The sequence below is a fragment of the Choloepus didactylus genome, chromosome 20 (assembly GCF_015220235.1).
Source record: "Choloepus didactylus isolate mChoDid1 chromosome 20, mChoDid1.pri, whole genome shotgun sequence".
Classification (NCBI taxonomy): Eukaryota; Metazoa; Chordata; class Mammalia; order Pilosa; family Megalonychidae; genus Choloepus; species Choloepus didactylus.
In genome coordinates, this window is record NC_051326.1 from 1377504 (window position 1) to 1399768 (window position 22265).

The following is a 22265-nucleotide window of genomic DNA, read 5'->3' on the forward strand; positions in this document are numbered from 1 at the left end:
GGAGGGTCCCGGCGGGGCGGGTCCAGGCCCGGATGCGGGGTGGGGGCGGGAGCGGAGGTCCGGGCGGCTCGGTGGAAATGTGTCGGTGACATTGAATGGGGAGCGTGAGCGCGAGCTGGGCGCGCGCAAACCCGCGCGCACACGCGCACACGCGCACAGCCGACCCGCTGGCGGCGAGGTCCCCGGCCACGTAAGTCGCTATTGACACCGCCTCGCCGCGCGCTGCGGGCCTGGCGCGGGCACTGCGGCCGTCCCCTCTCATCTCTCAGTACCCCTCCTCTCACCGCGGGGAGGAAACGTCAAAATAGGAGAAGAAGCTAAGCCGTCAGTTTTCTTTCAAACAAACACCCCAGGACATCTGAGTTTAGGGTCGGGGGACAAGGAGCACTGGCACATTATCCCGAGGCTAGACCCGTTGTCCGGGCGGAGAGAGTCGCCGCGCGCCGGCGGGGTTGGCGGGGCGCCCCTCGAAGGCGCGGGGAGGAGCGCCGGGGCCGCCGAGCCGGGGGCTGCCCTGGTCCCTGAGGGCGAGCCGGGCGGCGGCGACCCTCGCTGAGCCGCGGCGGTCCCCGCAGCCCGGGCCCAGCTTTTGTTGGCAGTGCTGACCGCCCGGAGTGCGCTGCTCCCTCGGCTTTTTGGGGTTTTTGTTTGTTTGCCTGATTTTTGGAGCGAGCTTGCGAGCCTGGGAAAGGCGCAGACGCCATCTACAGTTGAAACGACGGTAACTGCCTTCTCCGGCACCCCCCTCTTCCACGCCCCCCACCCTTTCCACCAAAAAAGGGGGTGCCGCGCGGATTCCGCCTGGTGCGTCGCGAGTCGGCAGACCCGCGCGGATCCCCTGCTCCTTTTTGTCTGCCTCTGCCGCGTGGAGAGTCAGCCGCCGCCGCGCGCCCCAAGACCGCACAAACTGGAGTCGGGCTCCTGCGCCCCGCGCTGCGACTCGGAAGCCCGTGCGGGGACGGCTTCGGGACACCCGGCGCCGCGGCTCCCCACGCCAGCCACCCGGCGGCTCTCTGGGGCCGCGCCGAAGCCGCTGGAGCGAGGGGGAAGCCTAGCGTGGCTCTCCTGCGCGCCGCCCGCCGCTGTGGGGTAACAAAAGGCGCCGGCTGCGGAGCGGACGGGGTGCCCGGCGGCGCTCACTCGGGGGCTTCCAGCGCCCCCTCCGCGCACCCCCCGCCCTGCCCTCCGCGCCCCTGCCCTCGCCGGGCCCGCGCCCCCCAGGCGCCGGCGGCCGCCCTCGCCAGCGGCGCATCCCTCGGGCGGGCTTTTCGGCCGGCGGCGCACGCTCCGCACACCCATGAACATACACAGGTCCACCCCCATCGCGATCGCACGGTATGGGAGACCGCGGAACAAAACCCAGGATTTCGAGGAGCTATCGTCCGTGAGGCCCGCCGAGCCCAGCCCGAGCTTCTGCCCGAACCTCGGTTCCCCCAGCCCGCCCGAGACTCCGAACTTGTCGCATTGCGTTTCCTGCATCGGGAAGTACTTATTGTTGGAGCCCCTGGAGGGAGACCACGTTTTCCGAGCGGTGCATCTGCACAGCGGAGAGGAGCTGGTGTGCAAGGTAAGGGCTCTGGGTTTTTGTCTGGTGTTTGGTCCTTTCCCGGCCCTTGGAAGCGGGCCGCCGGGGGCGCGGGGCCGCTAGGCCCTAGGGTCTGGGGGAGGGAGAGTCGCTGGGCAGTTACCCGTGCCCTCCTTAAATAGGTTTATTCGTTCACGTTCCACTCCCTGCGAAGTTTGCAGACCCTTGCGGACAATGGGGCGGGTGGCGCGGGGGCGTTCCGGGGGAGCCCCGGGCGGGGAGGGCGGCGCGATTGCGCCGGAGCCGGGGACGCGCGCGCCCCCCGAGGCTGGCAGACGGGCCCCGGTGCCCTGGCCATCACTTCTGGGGCCCAGCCCTCCGCCGCCTCCGGGGCAGGGAATCCCCCGCTCCTTTTCGAGATTTGCTGACTTGTTGCCTTTCCCAGCCATTGTTCCTGGCGGGATGCAGGTGCTAAACCTTTGTTCCGGAGGTGCCCTTTGAAACAGACAGCGGGAGGGTCCCGCTGGGGCTGAGCCCCAGGGCCCGGCGCGGGGAGGCGTTTACCCAGCGGTTTCTCCTGCCGGGAGCCTGGAAAGGAGGGTGGGTGGTGGGCATCCAAGGCCCAGAGCACCTCTGGGTCTCGGAAGTCGTGAATCCCTTGGGTCTTTCTCTCCTGTCTCCCTGTCTGCCCATCCCCCCACCCCTTTCCCTAACAAGCACCTTTACCTTCGAGGTGTAAAGGCTGGTCTGGAAGCCCGCGGGACTGAGCCCCCCCAGGAGATGGGCGCTTCACACTCCTTTTTGTCTTTGACCCTGAGCAGGGACTGGTTTATGCGTGTGTGTTTGTGTGCACCCGCAGGGCTCAGACAAGGGATGGAGGGTGGGGGTGGTTGAAAGGAAAAAAAAAAAGAATACAGTAGAGTTAACAGCTAATCAGGAATTGGATACAGATGAAGAGTCATTGCCACTTAATTTCAGATCTGCTCCCTTTTTATGGGGTGGGGAAGGAGGGTGCACTCAAGCTGCAGCTGAAGCAGGCATTTTGCCCAGTGTGATTCGATTCATGCTTCGTGGCCTTCTTTATTTCCTACCAGACTCATGTATTTCATCGTGGAAATGGGGCTTTTAGTGGCGGTCTCCAGTCAGTTTTGTGATTGTTCAGTTCAGACCTTGGGAAAATCAGAGCCACTCTAAATATTACTGCTGTATGCTTGTGCTGAGCTTTTGATACTTTGTATCTTCTCCACGTTAGTGAGGTCCAGAGCAGGGCCTGGTTAACCACAGTTCAGGAGGTCCTCAGCGCTGCGCGACAGGACGGCTGGGCTTTGCAATGAATGAGTTCCGCAGAGCTGCCACTCAAAAATTAAATATGCACAGTCACCCAGCAGCGAGCGTTTCGCTCCTTTTGCTCAACTTTGGTATTGCATTTTAATATTTTCCAAAGGCTGGAGATGCTTTTAAGTACAGGGATTCTGCAGCCACAGTCTGCAGAAGCGTCTTGCTTTTCGTTCTTTGTTTGGAACAGCGGGTTCTCTGGCCTTTGTGCTCCCTTTCTTCTTCAGGTGCTTGGAGACCTCTTCCATCCACTCAGACTTTACCGAGCGATTTACTCTCTGGCCTAATACTGTGCATGGTCTGCTGGTTTGGTTTTCCAGAAGACTGAATCAGCCCCTTACCAGTCACAGGATTTAAGTCCAGTATCATTGTTTGACGGAGGCCAGCCCTTTAAGACACAGCAGCTTCTGTTTTCCTGCCTTTTACGAGAGGTGACGTGGGGACTTTTCTGCAAGCACAGTTAGTTGACTGCGTTCTAGGGAGCTCTGACTGCATTTTATAAGCTGCTTCTGTGACCTGCCCCCAGGCACCGTGGGCTCAGCCTGCTTCAAGTCTCAGTGAAATGCGCACTCCTGAGGTTTTAGAATTAGGGTTCCTTTCTCCCAGTGCTGTGCTGACCCAGGAAAAAGGCCTCTGCAAAAACAGATCAAACGTACAGATACCATTCATGGTAGAGGGCCATTTGGAGGATTCTGTAGGACACTGTTTGGGAGGAGTGGGTGATTAAGGGTCATTTTCACAAAATAATCAGGCCCATGTGTTGCCTCCCTCCTCCAAATGTCTGTTAGCCACGGAGGAAGGGAGGGGGCCTCGGGGGACCCTCAGCTGAATAATTTTCAGGCAAATGCTGGTGGCTGCTGTGCAGAGTGACATGATTACTCTCTAGGCAGAGTGGACACATTATTTATTATTTTTTTTTTTTTGGCAAATATGAGCAGTGATCTAATCATACTGCCTTATCTGAACTGTCACATTCTGTAACTAAGGCTCCAAATTAAACATTTTAAAGAAGCTGGCAATCAGGCTGTTGTGGCTTGAGGTTGGACTTGAAGGTGATGGCATCCATACTGTTCCAATCCCAGAAATGCCTGTTACAGGTTTGGCCCCTTCCCATTTGGGAATGCGTAAGTACTTGCTTTGTTTTTCTTACTCCATCCACCATCTTGGAGGTTGGTGTCTCCCACCAAGGCTATGGGGACTATGTCTGATTATTATTATTTTTTTAATTCTGTGTCCATTTGGTTTTTCAGCAGAGGGGCAGGAGACGAGGCCAAAGCTCCTGGGCAAATACCACTTTTTATTTTGAAAAGCTGTGTGTTGAGACAGGAAGTGTGCTATAAATAATTGTAATTCCACGAGCACCGGGGACCGGCCCTGCAGCCCGGCCCCTGGCTCACTGTGTTCTCGTCTGGTTATGTAACGTGGGGCCGGCATTGGCCACAGCACCGGCTCCTTACTCTCACATTTTTGAGGCCTCCCTGGTTTCTGTGCCTGAGGACTGAGTGTCAGGTTTGCCTCAAGCATTTCGGATTCCTAATTGAGCAGGCCTCTGAGGTCACTGCTGGAAGGCCGTCATTTAACAGTATCAGGGTGTGATTTGTGGCCTCTGGAGATGGGGAAGAATTCATTCTTAAATTCTAGGTTACAGTGGCGGCAGCTGGGCCGCTTCCTGAGCCGCCTCGTTGCGGCTCATTCACAGGGTTCTGCGGGGGTGGGCACTGCCGTCCCGGGTCTGCCCCCTTGTTTGGCTCAGAGCTCGGAGGGCTGCGATGCGCGGATTCTTAGATGGCAGCCGTGTCCCAGGATGGGCCAGAGGAGCCTGTGCGTCCCTCACAAGGAATCCCTGGCTGAGCAGGCATTTGAGAAGTTGCCTGGCCAGCCACGAGGGGACAGAGACCTCATCAGATTCAGTGTGCTAAATGCATCTCTTCATTATGTGACGAGGAGGCCCAGCCCCCAGGGCCTTATCCAAGTCACCCGGCTGCCTTGTGGCCCAGCCAGGATTCGGGCCTCTGCAAACGATGCTCAAGGAAGGTATGCTCCGGCAAAGGAAAACGAAATGTGAGATGCTAGCCGATTGGCTTACTGAAACATTAAATGCATTGTTGCTAGCGCCTTCTGGGGCCAGATGCTTTCCAACCAGCTGCCCCTCGCTGGCCCTTGCTCTGCACAGCGTCCACTCACCTCACCCGCGCTCCCAGGTGGATGTTAAACATTCCAAACCCTGGGGCTGGTGTCCTTGATTTAGGGGAGGTGGTGGTGGGAATGAAAGCTCTTCCTTCTAACCTCAGAAATCCTCTGTAATGGTGGTTCCTCTTAGATCTGATTCAGAAAAGGTATTGATGATGCAATTTTTTTTTGAACAGCCGCACAATGAGGTGGCGTTTCCCAGGCTAATTCTGATTCACAGAAACTCATTGCATAACGGGCTCATTGAGTTAGAGATCTGGGGGATGGGAGAAGGCGGTGAGTCTGCTTTCCTATTAAAAGCTGCATCCTGCTCTGAGCTCAGCTTCCACATCTGTAAAATGAAGGCACCGGATTAGATGAGCAATAGGCAAATTCTAGGTAGTTAACCTCTTCATTGCTAATATATGCTCTAGCGTCTTTTGATATATATATTTTTATCTGTTTCTTCTTTTGAATGTAAATAAGGTGTTGTTTATGTGGCTTGGGGTGGAGCACGTTTTCTCAGATTTTGCCTTGGTTCTGCTTCTATAAACAGAGGAGATTGGGTTAGAGAGAAAAATAGCAGTAAAATTCCCCATTTGGGGACCATATTGCCCCGTGGCTGGCCCGGTGGGCTCAGCCCCCTTTCCGTGGTCTCAGAAGCCCGTGGCTGGGGAGGTGCTGGCGTCCTTTGGCGTGGGCGGTGCCCCTGACTCCTGCTTGTCCCTCCGGCCCAGGTGTTCGGTATCAGCTGCTACCAGGAGTCGCTCGCCCCGTGCTTCTGCCTGTCGGCGCACAGCAACATCAACCAAATCACCGAGATCCTCCTAGGGGAGAGCAAGGCCTACGTGTTCTTCGAGCGGAGCTATGGGGACATGCACTCCTTCGTCCGCACCTGCAAGAAGCTGAGGGAGGAGGAGGCCGCCCGGCTCTTCTACCAGATCGCCTCGGCCGTGGCCCACTGCCACGATGGCGGGCTCGTGCTGCGCGACCTCAAGCTGCGCAAGTTCATCTTCAAGGATGAGGAAAGGTAAGGCTGCCTGCTGTGCGGGCCTGCACCCCCTGACCGAGGCTCATGGACAGCCTGGGATGGCCAGCACTGCCCACTGCCTTGCCCAGTGAGGGGAGGCCGCTGGGGAGCACGGAGGGAGAGGGGCCCCTGCAGAGCCGAGCCGTGCTCCGGGGTCAGAGGCCTGGTGTTCTGTGACCCCTGGTCGTGAACTCTGAGCCTGCTTGTTGGTCAGTTTTCACTGAGAACAAGACAAGATTTTGAAAATTCTCCCTTCAGAACACTCGTTTCTAGACCCAGTCATGTCTCACTCATCCATTCATTCACTGATTCGACAGCTGCCTTCTCAGCGTGTGCATCAATCACAGTTTGCGTCTGTGGGTGTCAGGGTGCATTAGAGAGTGAGCGACCTGTGCTGTCAGGTGAGGGTCGGCCTGGGGCATTGGGGTCGGTTCTGGTTAGGAAGAGGACAGCCGGGCCAGGTCCTGCAGGAGAGACGCGTTGGGAGCCAAGGTGTGAAAGATGAGCGTGTGGCAGGCGCTGAGGGAAGGGAGCAGCCCGTGCACGCACCGGGAGGGTGAGGGGCCCGAGGTCCAGCCGACAGCCAGTGGGTGCTGGGCCCGGGCCATCACCTTCTACCAGGCAGGCCCCACGGGGGCCTGCGGCTTTCTCTCCCCGATGACTTTGATTGTAAAGACTCTCAGGCTTGTGTTCTTTCTGGGCACGTGCCCTTTCAGAGAAGCGGCAGCTGATGTAGTCACCGCTCGCTGTGGTCCGACACCTGTTCTGGAGGCTTTTCTACCTGGGCTCTGCGTTCCCCGCCAGGGGACGCGCGGGTGGGGGAGAAAGCCACTGTCACAGTGCTGCTGGGGTCTTGGCGCCGACCATCTGAGCGTCCCGCCCCGTCACCCACAGGCATTCCAGGGGTGCCCTTGGCGGCTGGCACAGATCTTGCTGTTGAACCGTTCTGCCCTCCAGGCCGCTTGCCATCTAGCCCAGCAGTTGGGATACTTTCACACCATTCCTCACAGAACTCCAGCAGAATCCACCGTAGAAAGATCCGGTGACTTGTGCGCTGTCTTCTTCATCTCCGTGGTTCACGCTAATTGGGATGTGCATGTCTGGGAAGCATGTTGGGATTAGCAAGGGAGAAGGGCCTGTTGCTATTCAGCCCAAGTGGAGTAATTTTTTGGGCGTCTGTAGCCCAGCTGAGCGCAGAGACACCCGGTTTCCCGGACCCTGCGAGCTTCGCTGCTTCTCGCTGTTCTTACCCAGAAAGCGGGAGAGTCAGCACCGTGCAGCTAACGCCGTGGTCTCTGATAGCGGGTGCCCTGGCTTTTATCAACAGACGGCAGCTGCTCTGAGATGGAGAGTGGGTGGCAGCCCGCATGCCTTCTCTTCTGCCCTGGAGCTTCGCCTGTGCCGGCCCCTTCCCCCCGCCTCAGTTTCCCCATCCTGTTTGTGTCCTGGCTCTGTTACACTGGTTCTGAGGTCCTTTTTGACTTGTAACCTTCAGGTATTTGCTTCTTTTGAATACTCTCGTTTGGAGAGTAAATTGATATCCCACCCACAGCCCCCAAGAGAATGGGGACAAGGCATCCTCTTGGCTTTTCTGCATTCCACCAGTCTTGGAGATTTCATAACTATGCCAGTAAAAATCAGAGGGGAGCCCTTTGGCCCTTGACGATGAGGTTCTCGCTTGGTGCATCTCATTCTCTGCACGCTGGAGAGGTGGTGTTGTCAGTCTATTCCACAGGGGGGATCTGGGGGCTCGGATGGTGCAGTTACAACGGAAGGAGCAGAGCGTGGGGCGTCACCTCCGGTTGGTCAGCTCTCGGGAGATCCACTTGCCCCTCAGTGGAGCCAGGGTGCAGCGGGCCCCCTCACGTCTGTAGACGTCGTCTTCGATCGCGTCGCCTTAGAGGAAGCTCGGGCATCCGTGGGTCTGTGGGTGACCTGTCTGCGACAGCACCCCCGTGGTGGAGCCAGCTTTGTGAAGCGAGCCGGGAGGCTGGGCATCCTCGTGGGTGGAACACGGGGGGAGGAGAGGGCTCTGCAGGCTCCGGGGGGTCTCATTTTCACCCTCCAGGAGGCCCAGCCCAGAGGTGGGGCCGGCCTGGTGCTCCCAGCTGGCCAGACACAGTGGGGGCCATCGCAGCCTCGCAGCCCCTGGCCCGGGCTCCTCCCGTGCCCCACTGCCTCCCTTGCAGGAGATGCTGAGGACAGGCTCGCCACCAAGCCAGAATCCTGGATGTCACAGGGCCAAGGGCCGAGGTGCCGAGATGCGGGAAGTTTCCAACACCTGGGTGGTCAGTCTCGGGGATGTCCCGTCAGGAGGGGACAGAGAAGCACAACCCTTCCCAGAAAGAACTAGAATGTGTATCAGATGTGAACATTAAACCAGAACAGTTCCTGGGAGGAGAGATGTCAGAGCTAAATCCCTTTAATCTTAAGGAGCATTTTCCAACTTGAAAAGAAAATGTGAGCAACTGCGAGGGAACACGTCATCGTTGGTTTCCGTGTGTCTGGGAGCACCCGGGCCCGTGTGGTGGGATTATCAGGAGACAGAAGCTGCCGCACGCCACTGGCCTCCGAGGGGTAAGTGTCATAGCTTGAGGTCACTCAGCCAATTTGATGGAGGGTCAAACCGGGAAATCTCAGCGTCTCTCTGCAGAGCTTTTCCTCTGCCCACCCACACCAAGGACACATCTTTCCAGAGCATGACATGAGTCTGTCCGGCAGCTCTGAGAAGGTCATTCTGTTCCTCAAGGACATTTTACATTTTCTTGTCAGTGGCTGATAGGAGCCCCCTTTTTTTCCCTTTTACCTGACTATGAACTCCTTGTGAAAGGGGAATGGTGTCTGTTAGGCTTTATTCTTGTATCGTGTGTCGTCGTTTTGTCTTTTAGCTTCTTGATTTCAGAGCAGGAGCCTCTGGTTTTGTCACTTGCATGTTTCCCCTTCTCTGCTTCCGCAGCCACCAAGCTTTCTGCCTTTCCCGTGGGCAGGGGCCGACTGGAGGGCACTGGCGGTGCTTCTGCAGGGGAGCCCTGGGTGGCGGGGGGCCGGGGGGCCTGGGGCCCCGGTGGTCTCACTGGGGCTGCTGGCAGGCGTCTCCCCCATCCCGGTCACCCACTTTCAGGAGGGCTGAGGCTTCTCTCCCTGCAGCGTGGAGCAGTGTGAGGGTTCAGTGGGTTAACTCCAGAAGGCCTGTGCCGAGTTAAACCATGGAGGCTGTGTCTGCTTTCCAAACTTCTGTGCATTGGTCCTGTGAAGAGAAAAAGGCAAGAAACGGGGAAGTGCTGCTTATTAAGCGTCAAATAATCAGACACCTTTTGCACATCCGTCTTTCTCTCTCGTGGACGTGCTTTTCGTTCCCTGGTGATCTGGAAAGTGCCTAGATGTGGGCATCACACAGGAAGTGGCTGAGCCCACGGGTGCAGAGACCTGCCCTCTGCCAGCTCGCGGGGGATGGAGTTTGGATCCGGCCCGTCTGTGACTTGGCCTCAGTTCTTGGTGGAACCATCGGCGTCTTAAGGCCAGTTCTGCACTTGCAGCTGTGCAGGCGGAACCCAGGCTCTGTTAGGACTGGGGACAGGTTCCTTCTGCTCTCTTGAATCGGCAGCAGCCAATTTTGGTTTGGGCTCTAGATTCAGATTCCGACTCTCCCACTTATTAGCTCCCTGATCGCATAAGGGTACAGAGGCAGAAACCGGCGCCTGGAGACTGGGCTCCCCTTTTCTCTCAGGAATAGAGATTTACATTGTTTTAAGCTGTAGGCTTCTGTGTTTTATGGAAATGCCTTGCTTGGTGGATGGAAAGGAGACAACTCTGGGATTCCCAAGCTCGTGCAGCCTTTGGTGTGTCGGGCTGGGAGGCGGGGAGGCCCCTCCGCAGCCCCTGACCCGCCTCCCGCACGTCCCTCCAACTGTGCACCTCTGGGCCGGCCCTGCTGGACCCGGAGCTTGGAGACGGAGGCTGCCAGGCTCACAGTTTCCGGAGTATGGCTGACCATGCCCTTGTCGAGTGAGAGAAAACCCCGCCTTTGATCTGAGCAGCTCAGAAGGCGGAGTGGGAGAGCGGTCTGAGCAGGGATGGCTGGTGTGGACATCACTGCCCATCACGGAAGCCTGGGGATGGCCGTGAAGACACATCAAGTGAGAAGTGGACAAGGTGACGCTGTGTTTAACGTGCTGCCAGCGTCTGTGGTGGGGTGTGACTTCACCAGGAAGGGCTTTTCTGACCACTGTTAGGGAGGGACATCTGCTTAGGGGACAGCGGAGCGTTGGTGTCACCGGGCTGGCTTCCTGGTGGCTGCTCACTGCCCTGCGCTCGTCGACGAGCTGCTGGACCGGACGAGGGTCCCTAGGCCTCCGGGCCCTGCAGACGGAGCACAGAGCCCCCCCTCGCTGTGACCTCAGCCCCCTTCTCTGGAATTGGTTCTGTCCTCAGCCACCGGGGAGGTCGGTGAAGCCAGCTGCCTCGGCCACCGTGTGACAGCCTAGAGCTCCATGACCCCCAGCCCGGGGGCTCAGGCACTGTGTATTCCACAGATACTAACTGAGCGCTCGCTGTCTGCACAGAGCACTGTGCCAGGTGCGGGGACATTGCCACGGCAAACTAGATGCTAACTCGGCCTCATGGTTCCATGTTCCAGTGGTGACACCGGGGCCTGCCACCTGTGGGCCTTCATCGTCCGACTTCAGCTCCACAAACTTCTTTGCTTAACTTGACCAGTTTCACCCCCAGAGAGGCCCACGTTCCCACGGCTGGTATGGGCAGCCTGGGGGCTTGCAGCCAGGAGACACGACCCTCCACCCGGCCTGCTCCAGGACGCACGAGGTCAGGCAGGGCCATGTGTTGGGAGGGCCTGACCACTGGGTCTGGAGATGCTGGCCATTGAGCTTTCCGTGCACGGCTGGGGCAGTTGTCGGATGACCTGCCAGGCACCACCCAGGGCAGTGCTCCAGGCCCTGATGCCCCGTTTGAGGGTAGGTGTTGTTTCCCTCACAGAGCAGTAAGATGGAGGCCGTCTGTCCTTCTGTGCTGTAAATGCTGATGAACGTGTGACGGTGATGATGTTTGAGCCCCGATGCCCTAGAAGCAGGACTATTATAAGAAAACCCAGTCTGAATGGGAAGGTAGAAGGCCAGGGGAGAGCCCGTTTTAAATGTCCGTTGTGCAGCCGCTGGCCAGAGGTTCTCTGAAGCGCCGAGTGCAGCGCGGCCTGCCGAGGACGCCTCTGCAGACTCTGGAGTCTGGGAGCGGGACGACACACTGCTCTGGAGCTGGGGTGGACGGGGTCTTAGACGTGGGGGCACAACATATCGTACATGTTCGCCAAGCCCCTGGGATGCAGCTAGTGTGCAAGGATCGATACGAGAGAGCCCTGCCTGACGGAAGAGGGGAAGCCATTCTTTCAATACCGCACGACAGGCGGGAGCGTGTGTGCGTTAGAGAGAGACCGAGGGCGGCGAGAGCAACTCCGGCAGTGGAGCGCGTGGGGGCGGGGGCTCCTGCTTGGCCGTGCGGACCATGCGGTCAGCCAAGGTGGTGGAGCTGCAAGGAAGGGTCCAGAAAGACAGAGCAGATGTCAGGGCGAGTGACACCTGGGGGAGGAAATGCTGCAGCCCGGGCATCGGGGGGGACGGAGCTGGGGCCCGCGAGGAGGCGGAGGTCTCGGAGCTCAGTCACGCGCTGAAGGGTCTCCGCCCGGGGCCCAGCGCGGCCGCGTTTGTGGTTGTGGAAGTTCAGGTGCGGGACGGACGGGGGCTGCCGAGCCTGGAGCCTGGGAGCCGCGTGGGAGGGGGAGGCCTGGGGCTGCGGCCGTGGACGGATAGGGGCAGGAGCTGGGCAGGAGGGTGAGCTGGACCCCCCGTCACCTCACAGATAAGGGGTGTCCCCTAATGCATTAGCGGCACGACCAGCGGCAGCTCCCAGGTGTTCCGGCTCCCGGCACGGGTTCGGTCGGTGCGGAGCCTTCTGTGTGGGAGCCCCGAATGCAGCTCTGCCTGCCAGGTCCGCGTCCGTGGCTGGCCAGCGGGGTGTGGACAGACGGGCTCACAGCACTTGCCGGGTGCTCCGGGTCTGGGCTGGAGGGACTGCTCAGAGCCCACTGGGCATGGGAAGGAAGGTTCTGGATCCTCAAGCATCTCCAGGGCCCCTGGCTGTTCCTGGAGAGCCACTGGGTGGGCCTCAGGCAGAGCTGCCCAGCCCAGCTTGGTGGTCTTGCGGGAACTTTGGGAGCTGGTCTGGACGCAGGAGCTGGCAGTGAACGGGGTGCATTGAGGGGCTCAGTTGGCGGTGAACAGGGTGCACGGAGGGGTCAGACCACGGTGAACGGGGTACACTGAGGGGCTCAGTTGGCGGTGAATGGGGTGTGCAGAGGAGTCAGCCCATGGTGAACGGGGTGCACGGAGGGGCTCGGGGCCTCGCTGGCTTTCTCGGGTTTCCCTGTCTGTCCCCGTGGACACAGAGACGTCCTTTTCCAGGCTGCACCCCTGCGGCTCCTTGCGGGCAGCAGGAAAGTGTTCCCCGGGGGCGGCCTGCCCCCTCCCAGGTTCCGGAAGGTGTGCCTGCTGGAGCACAGTGCCAGCATCTCCTCGCACTGCGCAGCCCGTGCTGTGAAAACACCCGGGAGGCTGAGTCGGGTGGGTTCTCGTTCCCAGCGAGTGGTAAACGTGGACCTGGCGGGGGGACACCCTGCAGATGGGCCTCTCTCGCCGCCCTGAAGTGGGGTACCCCTCACCTGCCGCCGCGCCCTGCGCTTTCACGAGCAGCTGAGGGAAGACTGCGTTTTACTCACTGGCGGGACCTGTGATTGTTGGAAAATCCTTGTACACGGAAAACAAGGACTCACAGGCGCAGCCGTGCATGGGGGCAGTTTGACGCTGCCTGGTTCTGGTGGTGGCAGCCAGGTCTGTGTGTGGCCGTGGTGGTCAGGGCCCGGGCACCTGGCCTGGCAGCCGGGGACCGGGGCCAGATCTGGCTGTGGGGGATCTTTCCGACATGACCCTTCGCCGCCCTGGGCCCTGCCCCACGCGGTGACCCTCGGGGACTTCTCTGGATCTCACTGGCCTCAGGCCGCCGGCCCTCCTGCCCCTGCCAGGCCCACTGTGTCTGGTGGACGCCCGGCCAGCCCCACCTGTCCCGAGCTCCTCCTGCCCCAGTGAAGGTTCAGGGCGCGGCTCTTGCGTGGGCCGTTCCGGAGGCCGTGGGGGCACCGGCCCGGGAGGTCACAGAGCCGGTGTGGACCCCTGCCCGGCCACCCAGGTGGCCTCGGACAGCCACAGCCTCTCTGTACCTGTTTCTTTGTCTCGTGACCAAGTAGGACGAGCCGCCTCTGTCTTCTAAACTAAAGCGATTAGACAGCGTGGCCAGGTCTTTGTACGTGATCGGGGGCTGCACCAATGCAGGGTCTCCTTTGGAAGTTTCGCTCTTTGGGGGCCACTGAGTACTTGGGGGCCCCAACATCAGATCCACCGTGACGTGGATCTAGAGTCCGTCGCTGCAGGTACCGCGTGTGTGGCTGGGGCATTTGTTTTTCTGTGCCTCAGTTTCCATGTTTGTCTCATAACGTTTGCCTTTCTGTTTTGTTATGAGAAGCAGAGATGCAGACTGAATGTTCCGGCATTTAGTAGTTGTTAGGCCACACTTGCTGGTTTTATTGTGACATCAGGCTTTCAGAGAGGCAGCGTCGTGGTCGTTATCACTTAAGAATTTAAAAAAATACCACTTTCACCCTGTGGACCCTTGAAGTTGGAAGAGGCCTTTCGGCCTCTTTGGCCATTGGCTCGCCCTCTGCAGTGACGTGGAAGAGGACAGCCTCTGCGAGGGGCTGCGCTGCTGCTCGGAGCAGGGCCCGGAGGGCTCGGGCCCCTGCTGGGGTGACATGTCAGGACAGGGGCAGGGCCTGCTGCCTCTGGCTTCCCCACCTGGCCCAGGGCTGGCGTGAGTGCACCCCTCGCCCACCTGTCAAGCGGGTTCGTGCAGCAGGTGGAAAGCAAAGCAGGCTGCCCCCTCCCCAGGCCACGGACGGGTTGCAGAGGGCAGGCGGGGACCAGCTCCTCTGGCTGCGTCAACCTGCCAAGGGCTGTGGCTGGCAGGGAGGTGACCCTCTGCCCTGCGACGCTGCAGGAGAGAACTGAGGTTGCTGGCAAAGGTCCCTCACCCCCAAGTTCAATTCTTTAGCACCGCTGCCTCCGAGGAGAACACCCTGATTTCCAAAAGCAAGCAGGAGTGAGCGGGCACGTGTGAGCAGGGAGGCCCCAGGGAGGCCCCAGCTTCACGTCCGCTTCAGTCCGCCTCAGCCCACCGGCCGTGCGTGTTCTGTGCTTCCTCATCCGTGTTGCCTGCCCGGCCCTGGTGTCAAGACTGGGGACCTAGTCCCAATGACAAGATCACTAACTGTAAATGCCACCATTTTTTGCAGCTTTGCCCTGCTGGGCACTCTGGTAGGGGCTGCACTTGCATTGCTGCATTTGAGCCTCACCCACGCTGAGGAGAACGGCTTTACTTCCCAGGCGCTTATCCCCGAGCCTCGCCCAGGAGCTGGGGCAGCGTGAGTGCCCGACGCGCCCCTTTAAAATGCCTGAACGGTTTGTGGGACATTGGAATTACTAGGTGCTCCTGGTGATTTTGTTTTTAATTAGAGAAGTTGTAGGTTTACCGAGAAACCACACAGAAAGTAGAGTATCCCCCCCAACACACGTGCAGTTTCCCTACCGTGGGCACCTGGCATTGGCGGCTACGTTTGTTACAACTGATGCCACAGTGTTACCGTAGCGCACTCTAACCATAGCCCGTGGCTGCCTGAGCCTTCAACTGTACTGTTTTTTATGAAACTTGCTTCCTTCGCCTGGAAAACTCCTCATGCCCAGACCGTTGTGGGGCGTCAGAGGTGGGAAGGCTGCTGTGTTCATTTTCACACCTGCCCGACGAGTGCCAGTGCCCTGCCGGACGTGTCACCTGCCTGGTCCCTGAGGGGAGGTGGTAGCGCCGTTTCCTGGGGGAAACTGAGGCCCACGATGTGTGGCTGCCTGTGCGGTCACACAGGATGTCCCCTGGGACTGGGGCTGGGTGCAAGGCCGTGTGCCACCTTGGCCCCTGCGGTGGTGCATGGTGAGCGAGCCCTTGGGAGTCGGCCGGGCCTGACCCCTCACCCCCCGCCTGCGCGTGATGTGAACAGGCTCGGGACGTCCCCAGATGCCACACGGCCGGGGGCTGCCGGGATGCGTCATTTCCTGCGCCCTCCCCGTGCCTCCCCCACCTGGGGCTCATGGGCTCGTGTGCAGGAGGTGCTGGCCCCGTCCCTCAGCCGCTGGCCCCGGCCCTGGGGCACCCTGCGCTGCCCACCGTGGAGGAGCCGCCCCAGGACCCCAGGGTGGGCGGGACGAGGGGGCGTCCCTGACTGCTCTGGGCACAAGGGTCCTTGTCCACACAGCAGGAAGGGAGCCCTGAGAGGCTGTTTACAAACCTCGGGGCGGAAATGTGCGTGATTCCCCCGCGCTCCGGCGGTGGGGGACATTTGGTGCTTGGACACGGGCAGAAGCAGAGGGGATCCGGGGCTCTCTGGCCTCCAGGCAGCGCTCTGCTCTGTGAGCAGGTTTGGGGGCTCCCGGTGGCCCTGTGGGGAATTCGTAGCCCAGTGGGGGCCAGGGCCCCCCCACTGCCACCCCAGCCTCCGAGGGGAAGGGTGACGATGCCAAGCCTGACCTCAGGGCATGGACACTGGTCCCTTTCTGTCATCCTCCGTGCGTTATTAGCATAGCTACGACCCTCAGCTGGAGGTGGGAGAGGTGTGGTCAGATGGGGCCTGCACCACCTTCCAGGAAGACGGGTTAGGGTCTTAGAACTGGGAGCCAGTGTTGGGGGAGGCGAGGGAGGGTGAGGGTCTCGGGGTCTGGGAAGGGCAGCATGGAAAGGGCGTTGGACTTGGCCTGGTGTGGGCAGCTCGAGGTGATGGGGGGGCAGCTGGAGACCCTGAACACGCAGGTGCAGCCCTCTGTCCCCCCGCAGGGCCTGAGAACTGTCACTTACGAAGCCTGTGCACAGGTCCCCAGGCCCCCTCAGTGTGGACCAGGCGGGCGGAGCAGGGGCTGTTGCTCCTGTAGCGGCGAACGCTCCGGAGCTCTGAGGTTACAGCAGTGACTGTCCCTTTCGCTGAGGTGCCCGGTGCCCACGGCTGCCGGCCTCTGGCCCGGGAGCTAGAGGAAGAGCAGGAACTGGGGCTGCCCACCCAGCGCCCCCAGCTGCCCACCCATGAGCTCCCAGAGCACACGTTCTGGAGGGTGTCAAGGGGTCCACCCTGAAGCCACACAGCAAACCACAGATGAATATACAGGGTGACCAGATGCAGCTGTGGGCCAGTGCGGAGCAGTGGACAACCAGTGCCTCAAATAAATGGAAACACACCAAGTTTCTGATGGTGACACTGGGTGGGGTGCTGGGGTGCTGGGGTGGGGTGCCCCTCTCCATGAGTGGTGGTGTAAGTCTCTGTGGCTGCTGGAGGTCCCTTGAGCAGGGACCTGAGGCAGCAGGGTGAGCTGGGCGCCACCCGGGGCAGAGGCTTCCGGGCGGGGAGGAGAGCGAGTGCCCGGGTCTCAGGAGGAAGAGTGAGGAGGCTGGAATGGATGGGGCCGCGGGGGTCACCCTGCTGCAGAGCCACCGTTGGATTTCAGGAAGGAACCCGGCCCCAAACTTGAACCATCCAGGACGGGTGATTGTGCACAGTGCCGTCCACATTCCCGCAGGCGGGAGGCCTACTGCTTATTATTTTTTATTTTCATTTTTTGCGAGGGTTTGTCTTTTATAGGATATAACTGTTGGTAAGGGCCTGGCAGGGAGTCATGTCCCTTGTCGGGGGTGGGGTTAATGAATTATTTGCTGAGTTGGGCTTAGAGAGAGAAAGGCCACCTCTGAGCAACAAAAGAGGCTCCCTGGAGGTGCTGCTTAGCTGTAATTATAGGAGGGCTCTATTATTAGAGTAATACTAGGTTACATTATCCTTAATTGTTATGGTGCCTGACCCCACTATTCTTCCTGTGGCCACTGTGCTGCCAGGGGCAGTGGCATCGAAGGTGAGGGGTTTGGCTCACTCCTGAGGCCAAGAGTGTGAGGGGTGGGTGGGGCTGGGGAGGCTGTGGGGAGAGCCTGTGGTGCCTGCACCCCCCTCCCCTCTGACCCATTGGGCGGCTCCCCACTCCCCAGCCATCTGGGAGCTCCACTTGCCACCCTAGATTAGCAAGAGGGAAAGGAAGAAAGAGATTTGTTCTTAAGCTGCTCGCTTCCCGATCTGGCACATCTCAGTCTGCTCTATTTTTATAGTCTGTCAGCTGTGCGGCAAGGGGCACCCAGACGTCTGCATTAGAAGAGGGTACAGGTGAAAAGGGAAGGCTGTGGCCGCCGTGCCGTGCTGGATGGCACAGCCCCAAGGGCTCCGCACCTCGGGCTGCCCCGGCTGCTCCTCCCGAAAGGCTGAGAAACAGGTCGAGGACCCGCTGTCCGGCCGGGGCTGGAAGGTGCCTCCTTGCTGCCCGGGCTGGAAGCCGCCCTGCTGGAAGCCGCCCTCCTGCCAGCCCCTCTTCTGCTTGCTGCAACCATTTCTTGCTCATCTTGGGAAACCAGTGACCCTTTGCCCCTAAAACCCCTGTAGTCCCAGCTTGAGCTCTCAGAAGTGCCCCAGATTTCGTCAGAGCTTTGTTAGAGAGCGGCCAGCCGCTCCCTGATGGCTTTGGGCACCCTGTCTTCCAAGAGCGGTGCTCATCCTGACAACACTGAGCCCTGGAAGGAGGGGGGGACCCCACTGTCAGCGGAGACCCCAGGGCGATTACTCCAGGTGCTTTCCTGTCCCTGCCCCTCTGATCCCCCCAGCCCGCGGGCAGGAGGCCGCACTCTGCAAGGAGGACGGTCCTGAGATCTGAATTCTCCCTCCTCCCATCCCGGGGCCGCCTCCCAGTGAGCCCCAACCACAGTGAGGGAACGAGACCAGGGGCCTGGGGCCTCTGCCGGTCCTGCTGCGGCCGGAGAGGAGGAGGAGGGTTTCGGCTTCAAGCACTGAGAGGTGCCCCCCGAGAATGGCAGCCGGGAGAATGGGCACCCTTGGAGGCACCTGGGGGCCGGGGGCACAGGGCAGGGCAGTGGAGCACTAAATTGGGTTCTGGGAAGCGTGAGGACCCAGCTCACTTCCAAATGTGTTTACTGAGCACTTACTCATTCTGCACCCAAGGGTGCTCCTGAGCCTTTGGAGTTGGAAGGGTGTGGGAAGTGGCGTGGCCTCGGGGGTACAGTGTAAAGCACCCTCTTCCGCTGGTCTCCCACGTCCCGTCCGCCACCGCCGTGTCCCTGAGGGCCGGGGACGGCTGCTCTCTTGCCCACACGTGCACACGGGGACGGACTCAGAGTCGGCGGCGACGTGGGAGAGGCAGAGGACAGAGGGGCTGGGTTTGGATGCAGAGGGCGAAGTCAGGGGCCCCCAGAGGGCTCTGGCCACGTGACGGGGTGACCGGAAGCAGAGGAGATGCTGCCCCTGGAGTGAGGATGCAGGCGGGGCGGTGAGTCCACCCGGCTCTGCTGGTGCCGAGAGAGTACGGGGCGACGGGGCCGGGCCGGTGGGTCTCCGAGTCCAGCTAGAAGGCTCTGGGTGCGATGCTGAAACGCTGAACCCCGGGGCTCTGAGCTCTAAAACGTGGTCATAACATCTTAGGTGCCAGGCGGGAAGGCTGCTGCGAGGCCAGAGGCATCGAGTGATGCGAGCAGCTTTGCAGGCTGTGCCACCTCAGCCAGACGGACACCGGGGGTAATGGGCAGCACGTCAGGGGGCTTGCCAGTGAGCTCGGTCTGGGGCGTCTCATTATTTGAATCAGAAACTGTCCTGATCTCTCTGCTCCGCCCTCAGATGGGGTGATGACTCGGTGTGCGTGGTGCGTTTGGCTGCTGAAAGGCTGCATCCACAGTGGAACGACAGCCCTGTGTCGTCACCGCCGTGTGGCTTCGGTCACCCGTGGCCCCAGGTGCTCGGCACGAGGAGGCACCTGTAAGCACGTCTGGCAGGTGGAGCGAATGAATGAATGGGCCCTTGAGCGAATGAAGGAATGAGTCCCGGGAAATGCATGGCCGGAGCGGTGGCAGGAGCTCACGTGTCCTCCCTGTCTTGCAGGACCCGGGTGCAGCTGGAGAGCCTGGAAGACGCCTGCGTCCTGCGGGGCGATGACGACTCCCTGTCCGACAAGCACGGCTGCCCGGCCTACGTGAGCCCCGAGATCCTCAACACCAGCGGCAGCTACTCGGGCAAGGCGGCCGACGTGTGGAGCCTGGGGGTGATGCTGTACACCATGCTGGTGGGCCGCTACCCCTTCCATGACATTGAGCCCAGCTCCCTCTTCAGCAAGATCCGGCGCGGCCAGTTCAGCATTCCCGAGGCGCTGTCCCCCAAGGCCAAGTGCCTCATCCGGAGCATCCTGCGGCGCGAGCCCTCGGAGCGGCTCACCTCCCAGGAGATCCTGGGCCACCCGTGGTTCTCCACGGATTTCAGCGTCTCGAGTTCGGGATACGGTGCTAAGGAGGGCTCAGACCAGCTGGTGCCGGACGTCCACATGGAGGAGAACTTGGACCCGTTCTTTAACTGAGCGCCTGCCGCGGTCTCCAGCAGGCACCCGGACCGAGAGACGGCATCGAGGGGAGCGCACGGCGCCTGGCTCGGTAGCGAGAAAGACACATGTCTGGGTTCAAGGAAGGAAAAGCGCCAAGGAGCTGACTGCACATGTAGCATCGGGGCTGGAGGCGGGAGGCAGGTGGGGCTCCGTGCTCAGGGCGGGTGGACGGGGTGGAAAGCTGGAGGGAGCCCGGAGCCCCCCGTCCCTGTGCAGCCTGGAGCCCGCCCCTGCGAGCCAGGCGGCTTCCACCTACCCCACTTCCTGTTTTGCTCAAAAATAGTTGCAGATCCTGACAAAATTGAAACTCTCTGCCTCAAACACTCATCTTGGCATCGCACTGTTAGCATTTAACTTCTCGTCATGATTCAGGGAAGGTACAATTGGCCGAGGATTTCTTTTTTCTTTTCTCTTTTACAACAAGCCAACCACCTAGCTGATAATTAACGGGGTTCACTTAAAAAATTCGGTGCACGCAGACTGACAAGAAACCTGGGTGCTAAACTAAAAGCAAACAAAAGTCCGGTTTGTGTCTCCTAATTGCTCTCTTCAGCTCATTTCTTCTAAATAAACTGTTTAACATCCTGGTCAGGAAATGACACATTAATGCTTTGCTCCCCAAACGGGGAAAAATCTGTCTTTTAACAAGCTCTTCTGTTTTATGTCAATTGGTTGTGACAGGAAGCTATTACAAGTTAGATTTCCAGATGCATTACTGCTATCACAGTTTAAGGAAAGGAAAAAAGAAAAGGAAAACTGAAATTCAACTCCTTCCTAATCTTTTTCTTTTGAGCAGCGAGGGTTTGACTCACAGGCCTTCCTTTTTGCTGTGACAATGACAGCGGCCCAAGATGGCAGGATTCTCTTGGAATTGTGAGCTTTTGCAAATCTCTGGCCTCAGCTAAATATTCTCTTTGTTTTATTGGAAACAAGTGAAGCAGAGCAGGTTGTCACACACTCACAAAATGCAGGGCAGCTATTTTGTTCTCTTTACAAAGAATGGTCCTTTTGGCTTGGAAGGCCCTCTGATTTGAAAAAACAAAACAAACCCTTTGTAGAGACAAGTGGGAAGGAGAAAAAGCTGAAAGTGAGGATGATATAAATACAAACAGCTCTCTGTCCCAATACGCACCTTCGTATTTTCAAGAACTCTTCTATTTATTAAGGAAAATGTCACATTGTGATGTATTAAGCCAGTACTTCAATTACGGGTTGACTTGGGATGACGTTACATGCCGTAGTTAACATTCATGATTTTTTTTTTCTTGTTTGAGTATTTCTGTCCCTGAAATAACCCTTTATTTGGCTTTTCTTGGTAGCTTTCTTTGATTTCGAGTGGCAAATGTTTATTACTGCTTTTCGATTGCTGTATGATACAGAAGCCTTTGGCATACCTATTTGTGTCTCCAGTACCTCAGTTGTTTGCCTCTTACTGCCTGTATATGTTTTGTGAAATGGTCCTGTTTTTGGGTGGGTAACATGTGGACTCTAGTATGTAAATGTTACTTGAATCTGTGCTTAATTCTCGTCCGTGGCATGTGTGTGGAACCCGATGTCCACGCCACGTGGCAGGAGCAGCCGTCCCTGTCCGCAGGAGGACACACCCCACGCTCAGCCGGGAGCCTGCGGCCAGGCACTGCCCGTGGTTCCGTTCTGGTGATGGAGGCCGTCAGGGAGAGGGGCTTTGTCACCTTCTGTGGATGGTGCTGTGTCAAGAAGGACCTTTCTCCCTCTCCCCTACTCTAAGTACCGTATAGGAGGAGAGATTGGGGTGTGCATGGTGGGGACCGATGGCCTCTGGTGCTTTGTCATGTTTTTGGTTTAATGTTTTTGTCCTAATCTCTTCAATAAATAAAATTGTGCGTATTTAACTAATGTTCTGAAGTTAGGAGAAATCATTTTCTGTCAACAGCGCCCTCCCCACCACAACCAGGAGCTCATGGCTCTCGTGGTGTTCACACTTTCAGGCACAAGCTGCCCCTGCTGTATGCATGGGAAAAGCAAAACCTGCCTTTCGGCCTGTGTGGCCTGTGCCAGCCACATTGGGTGTCGTATCTCATTGACTTAACCTGTACCACCGTCTCTGGAGGTACAAGTTACCTTCCTACTGTGGGCAGGAAACAAGGCCGGAAGGTCCAGAGTGTGTCCAGGGCTGGGTGACCTGTAAGTGAGAGAGAGGCCGGGACCGAGCGGTGTTGCCCTTTCCGCCGGTTCTGAGGGTGTGGCGGCTGGGCTCACCCAGGCCCCGGGCATCCCAGGCCCTGCACAGGTGCTCCAGGAGGAACAGCGTCCACTGCAAACCCGACAAAACCTCAAGGACTGGGTCCTTTGCCCACCAGCCACCTGGGTTCCCCCAGCAGTCTCCTCTGAGCATAGACCCACGGATGTCGGCACTGGATGGTCTCTCCAGGGGAGCCCACCTCTTGTGCCCCTCACGTAGCAGACAAAAGCCACCGCCTGGAGAAACTCAGTTCAAACCAGGTAGCTCTGCCAGCTTCCATGCTGTTTGGGGAAATAGGCCCTGAGGTGGACAAAGGCAGCAGGCAGAGTCCGGAGGAGAGGCCCTGGCACAGAGGGT

General features: G+C 59.0%; 1 protein-coding gene across 2 annotated transcripts; it reads left to right on the forward strand.

Annotated features, from left to right (window-relative positions):
• The first annotated feature begins 570 nt into the window (after window positions 1–570).
• On the forward strand, window positions 571–21562 carry TRIB2 (tribbles pseudokinase 2). Of its 2 annotated transcripts, XM_037813069.1 has the most exons (4): window positions 571–1089; window positions 1312–1567; window positions 5767–6059; window positions 19195–21562. In XM_037813069.1, exons 3-4 carry the CDS (start codon window positions 5905–5907, stop codon window positions 19661–19663), a joined length of 624 nt encoding a protein of 207 aa, XP_037668997.1. In that variant the 5' UTR covers window positions 571–1089; window positions 1312–1567; window positions 5767–5904; the 3' UTR covers window positions 19664–21562. The 2 variants fall into 2 exon arrangements, with proteins under 2 accessions (XP_037668997.1, XP_037668996.1); XM_037813068.1 differs by having other exon boundaries at window positions 946–1567.
• The last annotated feature ends 703 nt before the right edge of the window (window positions 21563–22265 follow it).

Excerpts from the sequence above, each read along its gene's own strand:
- TRIB2 (XM_037813068.1), top strand. The coding sequence starts at position 1,298 with ATGAACATACACAGGTCCACCCCCATCGCGATCGCACGGTATGGGAGA. Across the intron at positions 1,568-5,766 it reads GAGAGGAGCTGGTGTGCAAG|GTGTTCGGTATCAGCTGCTA; the intron begins GTAAGGGCTCTG and ends CCTCCGGCCCAG. Across the intron at positions 6,060-19,194 it reads ATCTTCAAGGATGAGGAAAG|GACCCGGGTGCAGCTGGAGA; the intron begins GTAAGGCTGCCT and ends CCTGTCTTGCAG.